We start from the raw sequence: 21,287 nt of genomic DNA on the forward strand, positions 1-21,287 counted from the left end.
GTTTGCATATACAATATAAAACATCTCTGCACAGCCGTTTTTAAAAGTTGAAATTATATCAAAACACCTCTTGTCATGGCAGTGGGAAACAGACCGTCGCCCGGCCGCAAACGGCGTCGGCTGCTCAAGAACCTCGAGATCCCCGACAACAAGGTGTACCAGGAGCTGCAGGAGGACGCGATCAGCCGCGCGCAGGTCGACAAGAGCCGTCCGGGGTCGAGAGACTCGAGGAGTCTGAGGGTGCGATCGCGGTCCGCAGACTACTCGAGCCCCTCGCCCGACACGGGCAAGGTCATCCTGAAGATCAAGTACAACCAGGACCGGAATCTGGCGGGGATCGCCGATTCCAGACAGGAAGTGTTCGAGGTGGGCGAGGAAGAGCTGGAGTTGCCGTACCGCGGGCTGTTGTCGTTTGAAGACGCAAACACCTACTACACCCGGCCCAGCATGGAGTTCAGGGCGTTTTTCAACAGATTGAGGGTCGAAAGCGAAAGTAGTAGACACCTTCACGGAGATCTGACTCTGGTGAAGAAACTCACCAGTGAGGAACGACTAGCGCACCACGAGTCGCAGATCCCAACGGTTTCGAAACTCCGGTGTGTCCATTTCCGCAACTACGAGATTGACTCGTGGTTTATGTCGCCGTATCCGCAGGAATACTCTTCTAACTATGTGCTGCATCTGTGCGAGTTCTGTTTGAAATGTTTCTCCTCGTCGTTCACGCTCAAACGCCACGAGATCAAGTGTGCGTACGCGCCACATCCGCCTGGAATCGAGATCTACCGCACGCCGCAGTTGGCCGTGTTCGAGGTGGACGGCCGCAAAAACGTGCTGTACTGCCAGAACCTGTGTCTGTTTGCCAAACTGTTTCTCAACTCGAAAACGCTCTACTACGACGTGGAGCCGTTCATGTTCTACGTTCTGTGCGAAATTGATGCGGACGGGTACCATTTTGTCGGGTATTTCTCCAAAGAGAAGCTGAACGGAACAAACTACAACCTGAGCTGTATATTGACTTTGCCGATCTACCAGCGCAAAGGGTACGGCAACTTTTTGATCGACTTTAGCTACCTGCTGTCGCGGCGCGAATTCAAGCTAGGAACGCCCGAAAAGCCGCTCAGCGACCTTGGCCTGTTCAGCTACCGCAACTACTGGAAAATCGCTGTGGCCAAGGCCCTGAATGCCCTGCTGCGCGAGAACAAGATGGGCCCGGTTTCCGTGGACGATCTGTGCAACCTGACGGGCTTGATCCACAACGACGTGATAGTCGGGCTGGAGCAGCTGAACGCGCTGGTGTTCGACCCAGTGACCGCAAGGTACGGCATCTGGGTCGACCCGAAGGTGGTGGCCACCGTGCTGGCCGCGTGGCAGGAGAAGAACTACGTGGAGATCGACGCGGACCGGTTGTTATGGAAACCGGTGATTCTAGGGCCGTCTGGCGGAATCAACACCACCTCAACGATGGTGCTGACGGACGACCGCGAAAACGAGGAGAAGGGCCTGATGTCCAGCATCTCGCTAATCGTGAACTTTCTGCGCGATGACCTGGAAGACAGCCGCGATCTGGAGGTGCAGACCATGGATAAGATCAAGACGGAGCAGATAAGCTTTGAGTTCGACAGAGCGGTCATCTGCTACCCGGGACGGATGTTTGACCGGCAAACAACGCCCGTGGTGGCCAAACCGGAAGAGCCCAAGTCGGTGGACCCAGACCCGTTCGGAATCGACGTGGCGGAAAGCAGCTCGGAAGACGAATTTGTTGATGCCAATGACTCATCAAACTAGCAGAATATAAAGCCGGGCTGGGGAAAAAATTATTTTTGACATTTTGACTCCAACTTTGACTAATGGCCAGTTCGCACGACATCGAGCTGTTCCGCACGGCGGTGTCGATTCTGACGATCCCACGAGACCAGTTCTGGGTGTTTAAGAGCGGGATATTGGAGATACTGTACAAGCTGGTGGACAAGGTGGAGGGCCATGACGAGAGTGACTCAGAAAGCGAGGACGAGAAACAGCTGGTCAACTCGGTGCACTCGCTGAGCATCCAGCGGAACAAGGTTGGTGAGCAGGACTCGCTCGATTCGCAGGACGACGGCCTGTTCTTCCATCTGGCGTTCACCCCGGAGGAGGTGACGTTTATGAGCAGCAGCGCTTTGATCCGAAAGTACCTGGCGAAACCGCTTGCGCTGAGCAAACAACTCCAGATGGGCGCCACGCTGCTGGACGAGGACTTTCTCGTGCTGCAGGTGCTGAGCGACGGCTCTGTGATCGGCAAAAAGATCCTCGAGCTGACTGCTCCGCTTTCCGAGCGAAAGATCCCGATTTTCTTCATTTCCAACTACCTCAGCGACATCGTGCTGATTCCTGCGCGCCACCGCGACGACGCCGTCGACATCCTGGAAAACGGGGTGTCCAGTGACACCTCCAGTCTGGAGAAAGAGACGTTCAACCTGTTTAGATCGAGCTCGATCAAGCCGGTGCTCAACACCGCAGTCAAGCTGCTCGTGACCGGCGCGCGGCCGGGCGACTTGTCTGTGGTGCTCCGGCGCACGGCAGAGGCGCTCGCCAAACACTGCACGGAGCAGACCGACTCCAAAGGCTCGTTTCTGCCGTACTTTGCGCTCACAAGAACACCAACAGAGGACGTGGGGCTGCTGCTACCGTCTTCCGAGTCCGAACTTGCTAAACTCAACTACCCGAAAGCCGCGATCCTGGGCTCGCTACAGGACTTCTTCTTCCCGCTGTTCATCAACCTCAAGAGCCTGCCACTGGACCTGAAAGGTATAGTGGCCGGAGTGGCTTCGAAGCTGCTCAAGCTGGGACTGGACGAGATGAGCTACTTGAGTCTGGGCCGGTCGGCGGTGGTGCTTGTGCCGGATAACTTCCAGGACACGGTGCAGCACATGCTGGAGGAGGTTAACTGAGGTCACCTGACCAGATTTCAAAAATGTATAACTTGTAAATTAAAATACACCGTTTTTTAAAAAAAAAAGTTGCATGTTGAAACCAACCACTTTGAAAGCAGGATCGTTGCCGCGGTACTTCGACGTGGCCGTCAACCTGTGCGACGATATGTTCATGGGCAAGTACAGGGACCGCGTGCACCACGAGGCCGACATGGACACGGTGCTGCGCCGGTCGCGTGCGCTCAACGTTGATCGTATCCTGCTGACGGGCTCGTCGCTCAAGGAGTCGCGCTGGTCGGCCGAACAGGTGCTGCGTGTGAACAAGTTGCCCGACGCTGTGCAGTACCCGCACCTGTACACCACCATCGGGGTGCACCCGTGCTCTGTGCTGGAGTTTGAGCCGGACCCAAAGACGCACCTGGGCAAGCTGCGCGAGCTGGTTGCGCGCAGCGTCGCGGACGGCAGCGTGCGTGCGTTTGGCGAGATCGGGCTCGACTACGACCGGCTGCAGCACGCTCCCGCAGACAAACAGCGGGCGTACTTCGAGCTCCAGCTGAAACTGGCCACCGAGTTTGAGCTGCCGCTGTTTCTGCACATGCGCAACGCCCTGGACGACTTCCTCGAGATCCTGGTGCCGTTCCTCGAGGGCACGCGGGCAGACGGACTTGCCCTGAAAAACCGCAAGGTTTTGGTGCACTCGTTCACGGGGACCCAAAAAGAGCTCGACCGGCTGCTTGGGTACCCGTCTGTGTTCCTGAGCGTGAACGGGTGCTCTTTGCGGACGGAGGAGAACTGCCAGGTGGTTGCCCGCATCCCATTGGATCGGCTGCTGATCGAGACAGACTCGCCGTGGTGCGAGATCAAACGGACCCACCACTCGTACCAGTTTCTCACCAGGGCGCCAAATGCGTGCTACCCGTTCGAGTACACGGTGCCCGAGCAGACAGCGAGCAAGAAAGCCCCACGGATCAATTACAACGAGTTTCTGCCGTTGCCCGTGGTGAGATCGGAAAAATACTCGGCACAGGTCGCGGCTGGAGCACAGCCGCTTGTCAAGTCGCGCAACGAGCCGGGACTTATAGGCCAAGTGGCCGAGATCGTGGCCGCGCTGCATGAAACCGATCCGGAACACGTCGTGGCGCGGTGCTACGCCAACTCGCTCCGGTGGCTAGACCTATCATAGATACTTCATTACCAAATACATTTACCCAAGGCATCGCAATATCAGCAAATCTATGCCATACACATTATTTCTCTTCCTCCTCAAGCTCCACCATCTTGTCGCTGTCCTCTTCGTCGTCGACCTCGATCTCGTCGCCCATCACGCCAAGAGACTGCAAAATCGAAGAAGTTGACGAGTCCAGGTAGATGATGTTGTTGTTGGTCGATATGTTGGAGGCGGCCAGGAGCTGCTGTATGAGCATCGGAGACCCGCTGAGGTCGGTGTCGAACCCGCCTTCGTCGTCGTCGTCGTCGTTCTTGTCTCTATTCTTCATTCCCAGGTTGCCGGACCGTGGCTGGTCCTCGTCGTGACTGTTTTGAAATTTCGACTCGATGTTCACCTTGTACAGGTCCATCGAGAGCTCGTCCGGAGACAGCAGCTTGCTCACGTCGTCCACGCGTTCGCCGATCTTGGCGTACCACTCCTCCAGCGTCTGGCCGTGCAGAAGCGCAACGATACACACACTCATATTATCGCACCCAATTCCAGACCCGCCAGAGCTTGGAGCCAGACACGTGTCCATCATCGACTCGCAAATCTCTGTCAGCGACTGCTTCAGCTTGATTCCGCGTCTGACAAAGTCAATGGCCTGTTGCGACGTCAAACAGTCCCAGATACCGTCGCACGCCAAGATGATGAACTCGTCCTCCTTCGTGGCCTCGTGAACAAGTACATCAGGGAACGCAGTCACCACTTGTTCCTCAGCAGGCAACTGTGGAGACTGCTTGAACTCAAAGTCACCAATGCCTCTAGATAAGGCCAGGTTACCGTTGACACGTCCCAGATCGACGTATCCGCCAGCAGCAACGATTCTGGCCTTCTCGCCCTCGTTGGTTGGCTTGTGGTCGAAAGATAGCGGCTTGCACTGGCCATTGACGCTCATGACGGTTCTGGAGTCGCCCGCGTTACCGCAGTATATTCTATCTTTGGAAATAATCACCGATGTTGCTGCGCATCCGGACGGATCCTTGGACAGCTCGTCGTCGTCCAAAATCGCAACATCGCACGCCAAGAACCCATCCTTCAGACTCTGCGGGTAGTCCGCCTTCTTGTAGCTGTTAGTGGCCTTCAGAATGCCAGGCAGCTTGTCTCCTGTGAACAGCGCCACTTTTTCGCCCCCGTGTCCGTCGTACACGCCGAAAAACGCAACCTGCTCCTGCTCGCTCTCCCCATCGTTGAGGTTCAGAATCGTGGAGTGCGAGTCCTCCATCGAGATACGCCACCCTTGCATACAAGATAACCCGTATGCAACGAACGCATCCCCGCCTTCCTCAGACGTCTTTTCCGTCACCGGTTGTGACAATATTTGACCCATAAATGCTAAGCGATCTCTCCTGTTGTTGTTGTTGGTGGTTGTTGCAGGCTAATTAGTGTATTGCTCAAATACTCTGTGTTGCCATTCACTTGTGTTGTTAGTTGGTTTCCTCTTTTTGGCAGAAGGAAAAATTTTATCAACCACGCCTGCCACCAGTGTTTTTTCGCGCGTTGCTCTGCCAGCTACAGTGTGTGGGGGAGCTACACCTTTTACAACCATGCTCGTCAGGTCTTGTATTAATGCGTCTAGTACAGTTTCAGGTCTCCCGTGATGAGGTCCAGAACCGGTTTCGGGGCCGGGCCCAGCCCAAGAACCGTTGCAGACCCGGCCTCGATCTGCGTGCGCCCAGCATCGTGCACGATGTATGCGTTGACGTTCAGGCTCAGCGCCTTGGCAAACAGCGTGTCCATCTCGTCCATGCCAGAACACTTGAGCGTGATCTTGGCCTGTCCGCGGTTCTTCCACCGTTGCAACAGCGGCAGATTCTGGGCCTCTGTGCCGGGCTCGGACATCAGCCGGTAACATGCAACGGCCGCGTGCGCACATTGGGCCGCAACCTTGCCCTTCTGCATCGCCAGATCCGTCCGCACCACCAGGGCCATCCGACACTCGCCCGGAATCTCGTTCAACGAGCTCGAGTCAATGGCCATCTCCTCTTCCTCGTCCTCGTCGTCGCTCAAATACCCTTCAGAGGACGGGGTCTGCGATCTGCTCGCCGTCGTCAGCAGCGACTGGAACGGCGACGTCACGGGCGAAGGTCCCACTACAGGAACAAGCAGCGCTCCAATGCAACACCCGGCAACAAGCGAAACCGTCGCGATCGTCAGATATGGAATCAGTTGAGGCATGGTAAATCAGTCTCTTGAACTTTTTTTTTTCTTGCAAATGACACCCACCTCACACCAAAACACCTTTACGCTTCTTCTTCTTCTTCTCGTTCTTGTCTGTGAATTTGCGCCAACTAGACACGCGCTCTTCCCGTCGGCTCTCCCACGAGTCCTTGAGACGCTTTTCCTCCTGTCGTTGCTCGATTTCGGCCTCTTTTTCCTTGCGTTTCTTCAACTCCTCGTTCTGCTGCTTTTTCAGCTCCACTCTTCGTATAAACTCCTCCTCGATCAGCAGCTCGCGCACTTTTGCACGCCAGCTGACCAGAAACTCGTCGCCTCGCAATCGGTCGTCGTCTTCCGCCCATTTGTTTTCTCTGATCAACACCTTGCGCGCATCTGTCCAGATCTGGTCGAGCTGTTTGCGCTCCTTATCGTTCTGTAGCGAGCCAGACGCCTTTTTGAGCAGATCAAACGCCTCCACGGCCCGCGGATGGGTCGTCTTGTCCGGGTGGATCAGCAAAGACTTCTTGCGGTACAACTTGTTCACGTCCGCGGTAGCAATCCCTGGCTGGACCCCCAGCACGGAGTAGTGATCCAGCTTGAAAGCGGCCAAAATGCGCTCAATCTCAGTGTCCTATTGGTTAGTACCATGCAATTAAATATACTCACTCTTGCCAAATCGGCCTCCTCTTTCTTCAGCGTGCGCTCAACCTCACCGCTCATGCCCTGTCAAGTGTATTGTTCAAGTTGTAAAGATGAAAAAAAAACAATGCCTGTCTTACCCGGCCATCAATAACGGAAAAACACATGCTCTTCATGTGCTCCCAAATTGTTGGAGCACAATTGCATTTGCACGCCACACCTGCGCACAACACAAACCACCTGTGATTTGTCACCATGCGCCCAACGTGGGACACACATACGCCATCTCGTAAATTCCAGCGCACACCCGTCCACCGTCTACTTCCCGTTTAGGCAGGAAAAATTTTTCATTTGTTGGACACTGAATAAAATATATAAATCGCCCATTCCTCGTTTATTATCAAACTTGATTTAATTGAAAATGGTTGAGTCTAGCGTTTTGGGATTCCCAAGAATTGGAGCTTTCAGAGAGCTCAAGAAAAACACCGAGGCCTACTGGGCTGGCAAGATCGGTGCTGACCAGCTCCTTGCTGTTGGTAAGGAGATCAGAGAGAAGAACTGGAAGTTGCAGAAGGAGGCCGGTGTCGACATCATTCCTTCCAACGACTTCTCTTACTACGACCAGGTCTTGGACCTCTCTTTGTTGTTCAACGTCATTCCAGACAGATACACCAAGTTCGATCTCCCACAATTGGACGTTTTGTTCGCCATGGGTAGAGGTTTGCAAAGAAAGGCCACTGAGTCCACCAAGGCTGTCGACGTGACTGCTTTGGAGATGGTGAAATGGTTCGACTCTAACTACCACTATGTCAGACCAACTTTCTCCCACTCCACCGAGTTCAAGTTGAACGGTCAAAAGCCAGTTGACGAGTACTTGGAGGCAAAGGCCCTTGGTATTGAGACCAGACCAGTCCTTGTTGGTCCTGTTTCTTACTTGTACTTGGGTAAGCCAGACAAAGATTCTCTTGACTTAAAGCCAATCTCTCTTCTTGAGAAGATCCTCCCAGTCTACACCGAGATTTTGCAAAAGCTCGCTGCTGCTGGTGCCAAGGAGGTCCAGATCGACGAGCCAACCTTGGTTTTGGACTTGCCTGAGGAGGTCCAATCCGCTTTCAAGACCGCTTACGATATCTTGGCCAAGGCCGAGGGTCTTCCAAAGCTCGTTTTGACCACCTACTTCGGTGACGTTACTCCAAACTTGGCTGCCATCAAGAACTTGCCAGTTTCCGGTTTCCACTTTGACTTTGTCAGAGCTCCACAACAATTCGACGAGGTTGTTTCTATCCTTTCCGGAGAGCAAACTCTTTCCGTTGGTATTGTTGACGGTAGAAACATCTGGAAGAACGACTTCTCCAAGTCTATTGCTTTCGTGAAGAAGGCTATCGAGAAGGTTGGTGCCGAGAAGGTCGTTGTTGCTACCTCCTCCTCCCTGTTGCACACTCCAGTCGACTTGGAGAACGAGAAGAAGCTTGACGCTGAAATCAAGAACTGGTTCTCTTTCGCTACCCAAAAATTGTCTGAGGTTGTTACCATCGCCAAGGCTGTTTCTGGTGCCGACGTCTCTTCTGCTTTGGAGGCTAACGCTGCTGCCGTCAAGAGCAGAAAGGAGTCCGACTTGACCAACGATGCCGCTGTCGAGGCTAGATTGTCCAAGATCGACAAGTCCTTGTCCACCAGAAAGTCTCCATTCCCAGAGAGACTCACAGTGCAAAAGGCCAAGTACAACCTCCCACTGTTCCCAACCACCACCATCGGTTCTTTCCCACAAACCAAGGACATTAGAATCAACAGAAACAAGTTCGCCAAGGGTGAGATCACCGCTGAGCAATACGAGGAGTTCATCAACTCTGAGATCGAGAAGGTTGTCAGATTCCAAGAGGAAGTTGGTTTGGACGTGCTTGTCCACGGTGAGCCAGAGAGAAACGACATGGTTCAATACTTTGGTGAGCAATTGAAGGGTTACGCTTTCACCACCAACGGTTGGGTGCAATCCTACGGTTCCAGATACGTTAGACCACCTATTATCGTTGGTGACGTTTCTAGACCAAAGGCCATGTCTGTCAAGGAGAGTGTTTACGCTCAATCTTTGACCAAGAAGCCATTGAAGGGTATGCTGACCGGTCCAGTTACCTGTTTGAGATGGTCTTTCCCAAGAGACGATGTTTCCCAAAAGGTGCAATCTCTGCAATTGTCCCTTGCTTTGAGAGACGAGGTCAACGACTTGGAGGCTGCTGGTGTCACTGTTATCCAGGTCGACGAGCCAGCCATCAGAGAAGGTCTGCCATTGAGAGCTGGTCAGGAGAGATCCGACTACTTGGAGTGGGCTGCTGAGTCTTTCAGAGTTGCCACCTCTGGTGTCCGTGACGACACCCAGATCCACTCGCACTTCTGTTACTCCGACCTTGACCCTAACCACATCAAGGCCTTGGACGCCGATGTTGTTTCGATCGAGTTCTCCAAGAAGGACGATCCGAAATACATCCAGGAGTTCTCCAACTATCCAAACCACATTGGATTGGGACTGTTCGACATCCACTCGCCTAGAATCCCATCTAAGGAGGAGTTTGTTGCCAGAATCGGCGAGATCCTCAAGGTGTACCCAGCTGACAAGTTCTGGGTGAACCCAGACTGTGGTCTTAAGACCAGAGGTTGGGAAGAGACCAAGGCTTCTTTGACCAACATGGTTGACGCTGCCAAATTCTACAGAGAGAAGTACTAAGCCCGCCACGGCTGCTGATCTACTGCTACCGCATACATTTATTCAACATTAATGTTTGATGAGCAACTAATGATTACGACGTCATAAAATGTCTTTATTTGTACACTGAGTTTAGCTTGTTTGGTATAAATGGGATTTCAACATCGATTGTTTAGAGAGAAAAATACTATAAAAATTATTTACAGTAATCTTGTTTGTGGCAAAAAAATGTCGGAAGACGCACAACTAATTGACAAGTTCCAGCAGCTTACTGGTGCTCCAGAAACCGTTGCCAGACACTTTCTGGCCCAGAACAACAACAATTTGGAGGTAAGTGGTCAATTGCCCTGTTCTAACGTGTAGGAATCGATCAATCAGTACTATGTCCATGCAACATCCGAAGTGGAACAGAGACCCAGCAGTGGGCCTAAAATAAAGTCGTTCAGCGAGATTAGAGAGCAGGAGGACGATGATGAGGATACCAACTTGTTTACCGGTGGCGAAAAGTCTGGGTTGCAAGTGGAGAACCCTGACAAGCCAAACCCATTGGGATTGGTTCAGGAATTGATCAAGAAGGCAGAACGCGAGGGCTCGGAGCCAGACCGCCGGAAGCCGTTGCACAGCGTCAAGCAAACGAAATTCACAGGAACAGGCTACAAACTGGGATCGGTCGACAACGCCGTCGATTCAAAGGTCATTGAGGATTCCCAAAAGAAAGGTTTCAGAGTGCCTGAAAAAGTCAACAGAACAATCACTTTCTGGAAAGAAGGGTTCCAGGTGGGCGAGGGAAAGCTTTACAGATACGACGATCCAAACAACGCTGATTATTTAAGACAACTGAACTCGGGCCGTGCTCCATTGAGCCTGTTAGACGTGGAAATGTTCCAGGACGTGGACGTGACCGTGGTGAAGAAGATGGACGAGTCTTACACCCCACCGAAGCCCAAACAGGGTGGCTTTGTGGGCAGTGGTCAACGACTTGGATCTCCGGTTCCTGGCGAGCCAAAACCCGAGCCGGTTGTTGAAGAGACGGCACCAGCGGCTGCAGCAGGGGCTACTCCGGAGCCCGAAGACCAAGGCGCAGGCGACGCCAAGGTCCAGATCAGGCTTGCTGACGGGTCGCGTGTGGTGCACAACTTCAACTCTTCTGATGACGTAAGCACCGTGTTTGAGTTTGTCAAGTCGCAAACGAACACCGACAGAGAGTGGGTGCTAGCGCACGCGTTCCCGATGAAGGTAATCGAGCGGGATTCCAAGTCGATCAAGGACGCCGGGCTGGTGAACTCGGTGGTGGTGCAGAGATGGAAATAGAGCTTGTCGCTATGTAGCACTGCCCGACGGCCTTGAAGAGAGGAGAAAAAATTTGTAAAAATTAGTCAAAGATCATTTTGTTCGGGATGGGTTCAGGATCTATAGTTCAGCCCAATGTGGATGATCTGGTTGCAATCATTGCGGCCGATAAAGATCGGTATGAGACAAAGGACCGGCCTAATATGTATCCGGTGTATTCTTACTTCTCTGCGGAGTATTTGACACCGCACTTGGCTTATTTGAAGTTGACTCGCCCTGGCGACAAGAACGCCGCCAAGAGTCCGTCGTTTTTGTTTGAGAGTGCCAAGAATGGCGACCAGATTGACCGGTACTCGTTTATGGGCACGCGGCCGCGCAAGATCCTTACCACGGGCCCGTTGCACGGCAAGGAGGAGGACCCTTTGGTCTCTTTAGAGCAGGAACTCAAGAATACCAAGCAGGCACAACTCCCTGGTATCCCTAAGCTTAGCGGGGGTGCTATCGGATATGTGTCGTATGACTGCATCAAATACTTTGAGCCTAGAACAAAGAGAGATCTCAAGGACGTGTTGGAGCTACCGGAGGCCGCGTTGATGCTGTTTGACCTGATTGTTGCCTTTGACAACGTCTATCAGCGGTTCCAGGTGATCAACAACATCACTATCGACGATAACGACACCGAGGACGATATCAGAAAGAAGTACGTTGCTGCTCATGAGCAGATTAAGGAGGTCAAGGAGATTCTTACTGCTCCTGAAGACCCGCTAATATATCCCGAGCAGCCGGAGATCGTCCAGGGCCAGACGTTCACCTCGAACGTTGGCCAGGATGGGTACGAAGGGTTCGTGACCAAGCTGAAAAAACATATTCTCAAGGGAGACATCATCCAGGCTGTTCCGTCGCAGAGAGTTGCTCGTCCAACGTCGCTGCACCCGTTCAACATCTACAGACACTTGCGTACCGTGAACCCGTCGCCGTACATGTTCTACATTGACTACCTGGACTTCCAGATCGTGGGAGCTTCTCCGGAGCTGCTGGTGAAGAGTGACTTGAAAGACCGCATTGTGACGCACCCGATCGCAGGAACAATCCGCCGTGGTAAGACCAGAGAGGAGGACGACGAGCTTGCACACACGCTCCAGTCGTCGCTCAAGGACCGGGCCGAGCACGTGATGCTGGTGGATTTGGCCAGAAACGACGTCAACAGAGTCTGTGCGCCGGACTCGACGAACGTGGACCGTCTGCTCACGGTGGAGCGGTTCTCGCACGTGATGCACCTTGTGTCGCAGGTGAGCGGAGTGCTGCGTGGAGACAAGACCCGTTTCGATGCGTTCCGGTCGATTTTCCCGGCAGGAACAGTTTCTGGTGCTCCCAAGGTGCGTGCGATGGAGCTGATCGGCGAGCTGGAGCAGCAGAAGCGCGGAGTGTATGCGGGAGCCGTGGGCCACTGGTCGTACGACGGCAAGACGATGGACACCTGCATTGCTCTACGGACGATGGTGGTGAAACAGGGCGTTGCTTACTTGCAGGCCGGCGGAGGAATCGTGTACGACTCCGACCCCTATGACGAGTACATCGAGACGATGAACAAGATGAAGGCCAACAACAACACGATTGTGGAGGCCGAGAAGATATGGGTGGAAAAACGTCATAGGGCGTAAGTGGAAATTTAAGCCATTACGCAAAGATTGGATCTAATAAATTACCGGTAAAAATTATTCGTTTTAACTTTTTTTTTAAAAATAGTTATGACCGTGGAGGAGGTAAGTTTCAAGCTAGCAGTACGTCCACTAACGCCAGGTCGAACGGGACTTCAGCGACTACGAGGTTCTGCGAAATCGGTTCGAATTTCTGGTCACCAAAACAGAGCCCAAGTACCAGAGCCAGCTAGAGGTGACTTTGAAAAACTTACATGAGCTCATAGGCCGGCTCGAACCCAAGATACAGACGATGAATGCGGACCAGCGACGACGGTTCGACGAGATCCGGACGCTGGACTTCACGAGACCCAAGCCGAGATCGATACCCACAGACAGCAAGTCGTCGTGTTGTACTATAGTCTGAGTTTCAAATTGGAGACTTACAACTAAAAGACCGCGCAGCAGTGCTGGAGAACACAAACACCATGTATCCGATAGAGCCCGCGATGCCCATGACGGCAAAGATGCTGGCCACCGCAGAGATGCTCAGCAGCACCCACGTCTGCCACCTGTGGCTCTTGTACCCGTTTTTGAAGAGCTGTTTGAACTTGGCCTCGTACTCGTGCGTCTCGCCCGTTGCCGGGTCGTAATGGCCAATGTTTTCCACGCTCGCCTTGACAAACACCGCCCACAGGTTCAGCAGGTACGGGAAGACGTACGTCAGTGGAATCATGGTGAGCGCAGACGTGAACGCTGCCACCGCCATAACGTTTGGGACTCCAGCACTGATGACAAATACTACCACCCACACACAGATCACTGTCGCCGACCATAGCAAGGTTCCCCGAAGCGATTGGAATCGCAGATTGCGCACCAGTCTTGGTAAATAATTTTTGTAACAAACTTTAGCAGAGAGATGACCATAGAAGGTGCCCTGTGTGTATCCCGTGAGGAAAGTGACCATTGCAAAACCTCGGAGTGCCGCTGTGTCGGAAATTCCCAGCACTGCGGGCGAATTCGTAAACTGGCCCTGTTTGGCGTACACAAAGTTCCCGTACAGCAGGTATATCACCAGGATGCACGACTGGGCCAGCAGCATGCTCTTCCAAAAATCCCATGGTCTTTTCATCTCGGAGAGAATCTCGGGGAACACAAGACACCCTGCAAAAACGTAAGACAGACTTGTCACCGAAACCAGCTGGGCCACGAACCCCTGGTGTGCAACCGCGTATGCGTGCACTGTTCCACGGTCCACTCCCAGCACGGACTTGGCATTCTCCCAGTTGGGTTCGCCAAAATAGCCGAGCTGGGCAAACAAACACACATAGTTGAGGATGGAGATGGCAATACAGATGATTCCGAGCTTACTGAGACTTTTCAGATGACCACAGGCCGCCTGGACCCCGCAGATAAGCAGAATCAGACCGGTGAAGCACACGCGTTCGGTGCGCATGATCTCGAGACCTTCGACGGCACCGATGACAATGGTTGCTGCGGTCAGTATCATGGCTACCATCTGAAGAAAAATGATAGTTTCTCTAAAGATCTTTCCACCAAGCAGCTCCGCGATGTCTGCAAACGTCTTGACAGGGAACTCGGGCGAGTCAAACAGCAGAAACAGCCACCAGATAATGCCTCCTGCTACCAGGGTAAATGAGAAAAACACAACAAGCATGATGTTACCGGGAACATAGCCCAGATAAGACACTCCTTGCGGCACCAGCAGTGCTCCCATGATCTCTGTGGTGATAAGGCCTGCACACGACAACCAATGACTGTTACGGATAGAAAGCGCGTCATCCGACCATGTTGGATAATCCTCCGACCGTAGAACCAATGACTCGATCTTCAGACTGCCGTAGATGAACCTGTTCCACCAGGAGAATTTTTGTTGATGCTTCACTTGGCTGTACTGGTGTTCTATGTATCTCTGGGCGTAGAAAAGTCGTTTCACGATAGGACTTGATTTGGAGCTAGACACTTCTTCCACGGACACCTCATGAATGGTTTTGGAAACGGGTTTCTCTGCTGTCATCAACCTTGCTATGAATGAAGAGATAATTTTTGACGACTGCCTAAGATAAGCTTCAGAGGCAGAAAAGGCAGACATTCTGTATGTGTGGAGGTATAAAGCAGAAATATATTTTATATAGTATAAACCCAAGAATTGCGAACGTTCAGATCGGAGACGTGCAAGAGAACGAAGTTGCCGGGGTATTGGCAAAGATGTCCTTCATGTACTCGACGGATCCGTATAAGCCCATACCGGCGAAAGCCAGAGAGGCAAGACTCAGGCACACGTAGAACAAGGTGAGAAGAACATTGTTCTTGAATCCGGCAGCCATGAATTTGGACATTGGCTTGTTGTAGCCAACCACCACACCTGTAGTGGGGTCGAAACTCTCGATCATCTCGGCGTTCTGCTTGATGAAGTAGCCCCAGATGTTGAACCAGTACGGAATAACGTAGGTCAACGGGATCATCGTCAAAGCAGACGTGAACGACGAAATGGACGGCACGTTAGGCACTCCCGTTGCAAGCACAAAAATCACGATCCAAACAGTCACAACGCTGGTGCTCCAGAGGAACTGGCCCTTTTTGGAGTGGAAGGCCAAGTTTTTAATTATCTCGTCAAGATAATTTTTGTAAGCGATCTTGGCAGAGATGTGGCCGTACAGAACGGCTTGGATTCCACCAACAAAAACACCAATGAAAGCAAGACCCTTCATTGCCTTGACGTTGGCGATGCCAAACACGGCTGGGGAGTTGGCAAATTGTCCCTGCTGGGAGTAGACATAGTTACCGTAAATCAGGTAGCAGCCCAGAATAGCCATTTGAGAAGCAAGCATGGTTTTCCAGAAATCCCAGGGTCTGCGCATCTCAGACAAGATTTCTGGGAACACCACCGATCCCGCAAAGACGTACGAGATGTTGGAGATAGCAACCAGCTTGTACACCAACGTTTGCGTGACAAAGTTGGAGGCCACCACCGGGGCGGGATCCAGACCCAGCAAGTTTTTAGCGTTCTGCCAGTTTGGCTCACCGTAGAATCCCAGTTGCACAGCAAGGCAAATGTAGTTGATGACCGAGACAGTCAAACAAAACTTACCCAGGTTGCTCAGCGACCTGATATGGCAGACGACGCAAGCCACTCCGCAAAAGAGAATCAAAAGACCCGACCAGCAGTATCTCTTATCTTGCAAAATAACAGCGGACTCGAGCGCACCGATACCGCAGTTGGCTGCCGTCAGAATCATGGCGATTAGTTGCAGAAAGATAACAATATGCCGCCAAGTCTTACCTCCCAAAACATACGCAATGTCGGCCAGCGACTTGATTGGATACTCTGGCGAGTCGAGCAGCAAGAACAGCCACCATGTGACACCACCTGCTAGAATGGTCAGGAAGAAGCACACGATCAGAATGATGTTGCCAGTCACGTAACCAACGAGCGCAATGGAGTTCGGAACCAGCGAAGCCCCCATAATTTCCGAGGTGAGAATTCCAGCACACACAAACCAGTGCGACGTGCGAAGAGATAAGGAGTCGTTGTTCCACGTCGGATAGTCGTCGGACTTTGGCTCCAGACTGTTGATTCTTAGCAGCTTGTACATCCAGTCGTTCCACCAGTGCAAACCGCGTTGGTGTCTGACCTCCTCGTACTGCTTCTCCATCGATCTCTGGGCGTAGAATAGTCTACTGATAATGGATGGCTCCCCAACTGGAGTAAACTCAGACACACTAACGGTCTCGAGGTTGACCTCCACCACTGTTTTTTCGGTTTTCTCTAGCGATGTCATTTACCCACAGTCGTTCTAATTCTAGGCTACTTATACTTGTGTTGGCAGGATACTTCTGTCTAATCAGATAAGGGAAAACGTTGTATCCTCATAGATAAGGGTTGCGGCTCAAAACCAGATTAGGGTCAGGTGACTTCCGGTCATGCGGAATGACAGAACACAGGCTGGAGAGTAGAGTTCAACGGTTGATAGTAACGTCTTGTATCCAGACAATGGACCAGTGTAATGGCGCGGCGGACGAGACACAATATGCGCTGAATTTCGAATTGCGCAAAAACGTCAAGTGCCATTTGCTAAACTACGCTGGCGTTTCGGAAATGAGACTTTTCGGTCCTGGATCCATGGACGGACGTTTCACACAATAGAAACGGGCAATATGTTTGATCCACGGCCATGCTCAGCTTCGGAAAACCAATTTTATGATACCGCGAAAGATCGCAAAAGATCGCGAAAAGTTTCCGGTGACTAGCCTTATCGGTAAAACATGATTTCGGGTTCTGGGAAGCTCTAACAGCCGTAGAATTGAACCAAGAGCAATGACCAGACACTCGTCTTGACCCAGACTATTGGGGATCAGTTGGTATAAGAAACGGGCGAAATTGCGCTGGAAAACACCAGACTCTTGAGGCCCTTTACACGGTATTTTGAGATGGATCATGCAAGCCGGATGCATTCAGCAATTTGGAGAAGAGCATATCTAGGCGTGGTCGGTTACCAAATAAAGACGGAATCGGAAAATTGTATAAATTGAGCGGGTTGTCCAGGGCGAGATTAATCGATCCAATACAACTAATTATGACTGTCGAGACCAAGAACCAACCATACCTTTTCCAAGCCAAAGTGGCTGACAAACAACTCGAGTGTGTCGGAACCGCCAAGGACGGTCAATGGCTTGTCCTTAAGGACCCAGTCACCGGCGAGAAGAGAGAGATCTACGACGCTATCTCTGGAGCTGCTGTGTGTTCTTTGAAACACGGCGACACCGAGATTCTTTCCCAGATGAACGACTTCGCCAAGCAGTCTGCCTACACTTTCTGTGCCAACTTCTCCAACACTGCTGCCGAGGAGCTTGCCGAGTTCATGTGCTCCAAGTCTGAGGGAGCCTTCAGCTCTGCCATGTACGTCTGCTCTGGTTCCGAGGCTAACGAACAAGCCATGAGATATGCCATGCAATACCACATCGAGAAGGGTGACAGAAAGAGATACAAGTTCATCTCCAGAGTCAACGCCTACCACGGATACCTGGTCGGTGCTCTTTCTATCGGAGACAACCCAATGAAGCCATTGCTCAAGAAGATGCTTCTTTCTGACGACCAAGTTCCAAAGATCTCCAGACTTATGCCATACAGAGATCAAGGTGACTTGACCGAGGAGCAGTACTGTAAGAAGCTCTTGGACAACTTGGAGGAGACCATTGTCTCCACCGGTCAGGATGAGGTTGCTGCCGTCATCTTGGAAACTGTCAGCGGATCTTCCATTGGTAACTCTGTTCCTCCAAAAGGATACCTGGACGGTGTCAAGGCTCTGTGTGACAAGTACGGTGCTCTTTTGATTCTGGATGAGGTCATGTGTGGATTGGGAAGATGCGGCTACCCATTCACCTTCATGGACCCAGAGTTCGGACTCACCGCCGGTGGACCAGACCTTTTGACCTTCGGTAAGACCGTCGGAGCCGGAATTGTGCCTCTTTCGGGTGTGATGGTTGCTCCAAAGGTGGTCAATGCCATCAGAGAAGGTTCTGGTGTCGTTATGGGCTACCAGACCTACCACTCTCACTACCTCAACTGTAGCGTTGGACTTGCTGTGCAAAAGAAGATCTACAGAGACAACCTCATTGAGAACGTCAGAGAGGTTGGTGCCTACACCAAGGCTGCTTTGAAAGCTGCTTTGAAGGACTCGAAGGTTGCTGGAGATGTCAGAGGTGCTGGTAACTTCATTTCCGTTGAGTTGGTCAAGGACAAGGCCACCAAGGAGTCGTTTGCTCCAGAATTGAAGATGCACGAGGTGCTTAACCAAAAAACGTTCGCCAAGGGTATCCACTTCATGTGCATCCCAGGAACCAACGGCTACGAGTACGTTGACGATAAGCTCGTCATGAACGGAGCTCACTTGACCATGGCTCCAGCTTTCGGATTCACCAAGACTGACGCTGACCTTATGGTCAAGGTCATCGCCGAGACCTTTGCTGAGATCGAGAAGGAGTACCTTTGAGTATTAGTTGAACTAAATATCGTAATTGAATATTGGACTGTTGCAACTAAACTGTGGTGTTAAGTCCGGGAAAATTAATAATTACACCACTTTTTCAAAAGATTATAAATACAGGCTGATTTCCCAACTAGCAAGCTAAAGATGTCTGTTTTAGTTACTGGCGCCACTGGATTCATTGCTCAACATGTTGTTGACAAATTGCTCTCCCACAACTTTACTGTGATCGGAACTGCCCGTTCTGAGGCCAAGTATGCGCCTCTGCTTAAGGAGTTCCAGAAGAAGTACCCTGATGGAAAGTTGTCCTTCGAAATTGTCCCAGACATCAGCACTGACGACGCTTTCGACGAGGTTTTGAAGGCACACCCGGAAATCACCAAGGTTCTTCACACCGCCTCGCCTTTCTCGTTTGGTCTGAACAAATCGTTCGAGGAAGCTTATCTCCATCCAGCCGTCAACGGTACTCTCAACATCCTCAAGGCCACCAAGAAGTATGCTCCTCAGGTGACCCACTTTGTTGTCACCTCGTCGTTTGCCGCAGTCAGACTCCCTGCAGAGGTTGTCTTCACCGAAGTTCACACGGCTGACACCTGGAACCCAATCGAGTGGAAGGACGTCACCAACGAGAACCTTGCCTACGTGGCCTCGAAGAAGCTGGCCGAGAAAGCTGCCAGAGACTTTGTCAAGAACGAAAAACCAAACTTCAGTTTGTCTACTGTCAATCCACCATTTGTTCTTGGTCCTCAGCTGTTTGACTACACTGTCTCTGAAACTCTCAACACTTCCAACCAGTACTTGCTGGACATCCCAAGACTCAAGTCCAAGGACTCTCCAGTTGCACAGTTGAACATGCTTGCGGTCGACGTCAGAGACGTTGCCGAGTTCCACGTGATTCCTCTCCTGAAGGAAGCCAACAGAAATCAAAGAAACCTTGTTGTTGGCGACCTGTTCCAAGCTCCTGTGGTCAACAAGATCGTGAAAAAGCATTTCCCTCAATACGCTGACAAGGTTCTTGATCTTGGAGAGGCTCCTAAGGAGCACGTTCAGTACGACCTTTCTGCGGTGGTTGATCCAATTGGCGGATACGACTTCATTGACTTGGAGAAGTCTGTCGTCGATACCCTGACCCAATACTTCAAGCACTACCCATTGTGATGAATTGGTATTTGGCGACTACCTCAGCAGCCAAAAACGGAAGTACCCGCCATTGGGTAGCACGATAGGTTGAAAAATTTATAACTGGTAACAATCAATTTGAGTATCTAGTTTCTATGGATCCCTTTTGATCCACAAGACGTCTGTAGAACTCGGGCCGTCTATGGCGGGCAAAATCAAACATTTTCGTTTTCCCGTTCAGTGTTTCGTCCAAGTCGATCTCGGTCACAATGACGTCGTCGTCAAGCACCTTGCTTTGCACTTTCGCGAGTCCGTTGGGGTCGACTATCAGCGACCCGCCAATCAGGTCCTGGCCCTCCTCGTTGCCGCATTTGCCGACACTAACGGCAAAACAGCTATTGAAGTAAGCGTTGGATTTAACAGCCAGATCGCTGTGGTACTGACGCAGCTTGGCGTCCTCGGCGTCCCCGAACAACCCCTTACCGTTTGCAATTGAGTTGTACCCGATCAGCATGAGGTCCATCCCCTGCAGTGCGTATGTTCTCCACGACTCGGGCCACCTTCTGTCGTTGCAGATCAGCATTCCGATTGTGGCATCGATCCAGTCGGGATTTGCGCGGTATGCTTGAAATCCTTGGTCTCCGTACTCAAAATAACGTTTTTCGAGTTGCTGGAACTGAACTCCTTCGCTGGGCTCGAGAAATCCAGGAAGATGCACTTTGCGGTACTTGTGAACAACTTGCCCGAGGTTGTCGACCAAAATCGCGGAGTTGTAGTGGTGTCCGTCATTTGTGAGCTCGCAGTAGCCCAGATAAAAGCCAATGGAGTACTTTGCAGCAGCTTCAAATAGCGGCTTGCAAACTCCAGTAGAAATGTCCCCTTTTTCAAAATAACTGTCAACCTCTTCTTGCGACTCAATGTACCATTTGGGAAAGAACGGGGTGAGAGACATTTCTGGGAAAACTGCTAAGACAGCTCCTGAATCTGCAGCCTTCTTCAATAGTCCAACCAATCTCTCAACCGTCTGTGCTCTAGTAGCACTCTTGGCAATGGGACCCGTCTGGATCCCGGCAATTTTGAACTTACGAACACCCATGCGGTTCGTTTGGCTAGCCCGAAATATTTATAGGCTGGTGCGAGGAGGCAGATTTTCTTATCATCGGGAAACGCACTTATAAGTTGCCCGCACAAGAATTTCTTTCTCATCAATTATATATATTAGAAATGCAAAAAGTTACCTGGGAAGAAGTTGGTGCCGCCGGCAATGAATTGTTGTCTCCTGCCTACAAGAGCAATGGCCATGTGTTCACTTCAGGAAGTGTTGGCTTTGCTCCAGACGGAACCATCTCCGAGGACGTGAGCGTCCAGACCAAGTACGCCATCGAGGCTCTCGAGAACGTGCTCAAGAAGTCTGGATCTTCTTTGGACAAGGTCCTCAAGGTGCTGCTGTTCATCTCCAACAGAGAAGATGCTGCTGCCGTCAACGCTGTCTACAAACAGTACTTCAAGACCCAGCCAGGTAGATCCTGTGTGATTGTCCAGTTTCCCGATGCTAGAATCAAGGTTGAGCTGGAGTGTGTTGCTGTGTACGAGTAGTTAGCATGAATGGATACAGTACTG

The 21,287-nt window shown here is 51.6% G+C and overlaps 18 protein-coding genes across 18 annotated transcripts; 10 read left to right on the forward strand and 8 right to left on the reverse strand.

The window, feature by feature from the left end:
* Window positions 1-75: 75 nt before the first annotated feature.
* On the forward strand, window positions 76-1,785 carry OGAPHI_003141 (uncharacterized protein; the record flags this gene model as incomplete). The annotated part of the gene is made up of 1 exon (XM_046204088.1): window positions 76-1,785. One exon carries the CDS (start codon window positions 76-78, stop codon window positions 1,783-1,785), a length of 1,710 nt encoding a protein of 569 aa, XP_046062304.1.
* A 62-nt stretch (window positions 1,786-1,847) lies between these two features.
* On the forward strand, window positions 1,848-2,927 carry OGAPHI_003142 (uncharacterized protein; the record flags this gene model as incomplete). The annotated part of the gene is made up of 1 exon (XM_046204089.1): window positions 1,848-2,927. The coding sequence occupies one exon, from the start codon at window positions 1,848-1,850 to the stop codon at window positions 2,925-2,927; it is 1,080 nt and encodes a 359-aa protein (XP_046062305.1).
* Window positions 2,928-3,000: 73 nt separating this feature from the next.
* On the forward strand, window positions 3,001-4,092 carry OGAPHI_003143 (uncharacterized protein; the record flags this gene model as incomplete). Its single annotated transcript, XM_046204090.1, has 1 exon — window positions 3,001-4,092. One exon carries the CDS (start codon window positions 3,001-3,003, stop codon window positions 4,090-4,092), a length of 1,092 nt encoding a protein of 363 aa, XP_046062306.1.
* Window positions 4,093-4,156: 64 nt separating this feature from the next.
* Window positions 4,157-6,294, reverse strand: OGAPHI_003144 (uncharacterized protein; the record flags this gene model as incomplete). Its single annotated transcript, XM_046204091.1, has 2 exons — window positions 4,157-5,465; window positions 5,699-6,294. 2 exons carry the CDS (start codon window positions 6,292-6,294, stop codon window positions 4,157-4,159), a joined length of 1,905 nt encoding a protein of 634 aa, XP_046062307.1.
* Window positions 4,875-6,289, forward strand: OGAPHI_003145 (uncharacterized protein; the record flags this gene model as incomplete). The annotated part of the gene is made up of 2 exons (XM_046204092.1): window positions 4,875-5,167; window positions 6,025-6,289. The coding sequence occupies 2 exons, from the start codon at window positions 4,875-4,877 to the stop codon at window positions 6,287-6,289; spliced, it is 558 nt and encodes a 185-aa protein (XP_046062308.1).
* Window positions 6,295-6,343: 49 nt separating the features above from the next.
* OGAPHI_003146 (uncharacterized protein) lies at window positions 6,344-6,996 on the reverse strand (the record flags this gene model as incomplete). The annotated part of the gene is made up of 2 exons (XM_046204093.1): window positions 6,344-6,907; window positions 6,985-6,996. The coding sequence occupies 2 exons, from the start codon at window positions 6,994-6,996 to the stop codon at window positions 6,344-6,346; spliced, it is 576 nt and encodes a 191-aa protein (XP_046062309.1).
* Window positions 6,997-7,315: 319 nt separating this feature from the next.
* Window positions 7,316-10,160, reverse strand: OGAPHI_003147 (uncharacterized protein; the record flags this gene model as incomplete). Its single annotated transcript, XM_046204094.1, has 3 exons — window positions 7,316-7,804; window positions 7,928-9,656; window positions 10,108-10,160. The coding sequence occupies 3 exons, from the start codon at window positions 10,158-10,160 to the stop codon at window positions 7,316-7,318; spliced, it is 2,271 nt and encodes a 756-aa protein (XP_046062310.1).
* On the forward strand, window positions 7,337-9,634 carry OGAPHI_003148 (uncharacterized protein; the record flags this gene model as incomplete). The annotated part of the gene is made up of 1 exon (XM_046204096.1): window positions 7,337-9,634. One exon carries the CDS (start codon window positions 7,337-7,339, stop codon window positions 9,632-9,634), a length of 2,298 nt encoding a protein of 765 aa, XP_046062311.1.
* On the forward strand, window positions 9,842-10,924 carry OGAPHI_003149 (uncharacterized protein; the record flags this gene model as incomplete). Its single annotated transcript, XM_046204097.1, has 2 exons — window positions 9,842-9,943; window positions 10,052-10,924. The coding sequence occupies 2 exons, from the start codon at window positions 9,842-9,844 to the stop codon at window positions 10,922-10,924; spliced, it is 975 nt and encodes a 324-aa protein (XP_046062312.1).
* Window positions 10,585-12,386, reverse strand: OGAPHI_003150 (uncharacterized protein; the record flags this gene model as incomplete). Its single annotated transcript, XM_046204098.1, has 3 exons — window positions 10,585-10,955; window positions 11,358-11,443; window positions 11,902-12,386. 3 exons carry the CDS (start codon window positions 12,384-12,386, stop codon window positions 10,585-10,587), a joined length of 942 nt encoding a protein of 313 aa, XP_046062313.1.
* Window positions 11,011-15,809, forward strand: OGAPHI_003151 (uncharacterized protein; the record flags this gene model as incomplete). The annotated part of the gene is made up of 5 exons (XM_046204099.1): window positions 11,011-12,560; window positions 12,721-12,953; window positions 13,044-13,159; window positions 13,682-14,192; window positions 14,803-15,809. 5 exons carry the CDS (start codon window positions 11,011-11,013, stop codon window positions 15,807-15,809), a joined length of 3,417 nt encoding a protein of 1,138 aa, XP_046062314.1.
* OGAPHI_003152 (uncharacterized protein) lies at window positions 12,971-14,653 on the reverse strand (the record flags this gene model as incomplete). Its single annotated transcript, XM_046204100.1, has 1 exon — window positions 12,971-14,653. The coding sequence occupies one exon, from the start codon at window positions 14,651-14,653 to the stop codon at window positions 12,971-12,973; it is 1,683 nt and encodes a 560-aa protein (XP_046062315.1).
* Window positions 14,721-16,343, reverse strand: OGAPHI_003153 (uncharacterized protein; the record flags this gene model as incomplete). Its single annotated transcript, XM_046204101.1, has 1 exon — window positions 14,721-16,343. One exon carries the CDS (start codon window positions 16,341-16,343, stop codon window positions 14,721-14,723), a length of 1,623 nt encoding a protein of 540 aa, XP_046062316.1.
* Window positions 16,344-17,132: 789 nt separating this feature from the next.
* Window positions 17,133-19,759, reverse strand: OGAPHI_003154 (uncharacterized protein; the record flags this gene model as incomplete). Its single annotated transcript, XM_046204102.1, has 3 exons — window positions 17,133-18,523; window positions 18,713-19,693; window positions 19,753-19,759. 3 exons carry the CDS (start codon window positions 19,757-19,759, stop codon window positions 17,133-17,135), a joined length of 2,379 nt encoding a protein of 792 aa, XP_046062317.1.
* Window positions 17,139-18,554, forward strand: OGAPHI_003155 (uncharacterized protein; the record flags this gene model as incomplete). Its single annotated transcript, XM_046204103.1, has 1 exon — window positions 17,139-18,554. One exon carries the CDS (start codon window positions 17,139-17,141, stop codon window positions 18,552-18,554), a length of 1,416 nt encoding a protein of 471 aa, XP_046062318.1.
* OGAPHI_003156 (uncharacterized protein) lies at window positions 18,696-19,706 on the forward strand (the record flags this gene model as incomplete). Its single annotated transcript, XM_046204104.1, has 1 exon — window positions 18,696-19,706. One exon carries the CDS (start codon window positions 18,696-18,698, stop codon window positions 19,704-19,706), a length of 1,011 nt encoding a protein of 336 aa, XP_046062319.1.
* A 41-nt stretch (window positions 19,760-19,800) lies between the features above and the next one.
* Window positions 19,801-20,763, reverse strand: OGAPHI_003157 (uncharacterized protein; the record flags this gene model as incomplete). Its single annotated transcript, XM_046204105.1, has 1 exon — window positions 19,801-20,763. The coding sequence occupies one exon, from the start codon at window positions 20,761-20,763 to the stop codon at window positions 19,801-19,803; it is 963 nt and encodes a 320-aa protein (XP_046062320.1).
* A 128-nt stretch (window positions 20,764-20,891) lies between these two features.
* Window positions 20,892-21,263, forward strand: OGAPHI_003158 (uncharacterized protein; the record flags this gene model as incomplete). The annotated part of the gene is made up of 1 exon (XM_046204107.1): window positions 20,892-21,263. The coding sequence occupies one exon, from the start codon at window positions 20,892-20,894 to the stop codon at window positions 21,261-21,263; it is 372 nt and encodes a 123-aa protein (XP_046062321.1).
* Window positions 21,264-21,287: the final 24 nt, after the last annotated feature.

This window comes from Ogataea philodendri (genome assembly GCF_020536065.1).
Source record: "Ogataea philodendri strain CBS6075 chromosome Unknown scaffold7, whole genome shotgun sequence".
Taxonomy (NCBI): Eukaryota; Fungi; Ascomycota; class Pichiomycetes; order Pichiales; family Pichiaceae; genus Ogataea; species Ogataea philodendri.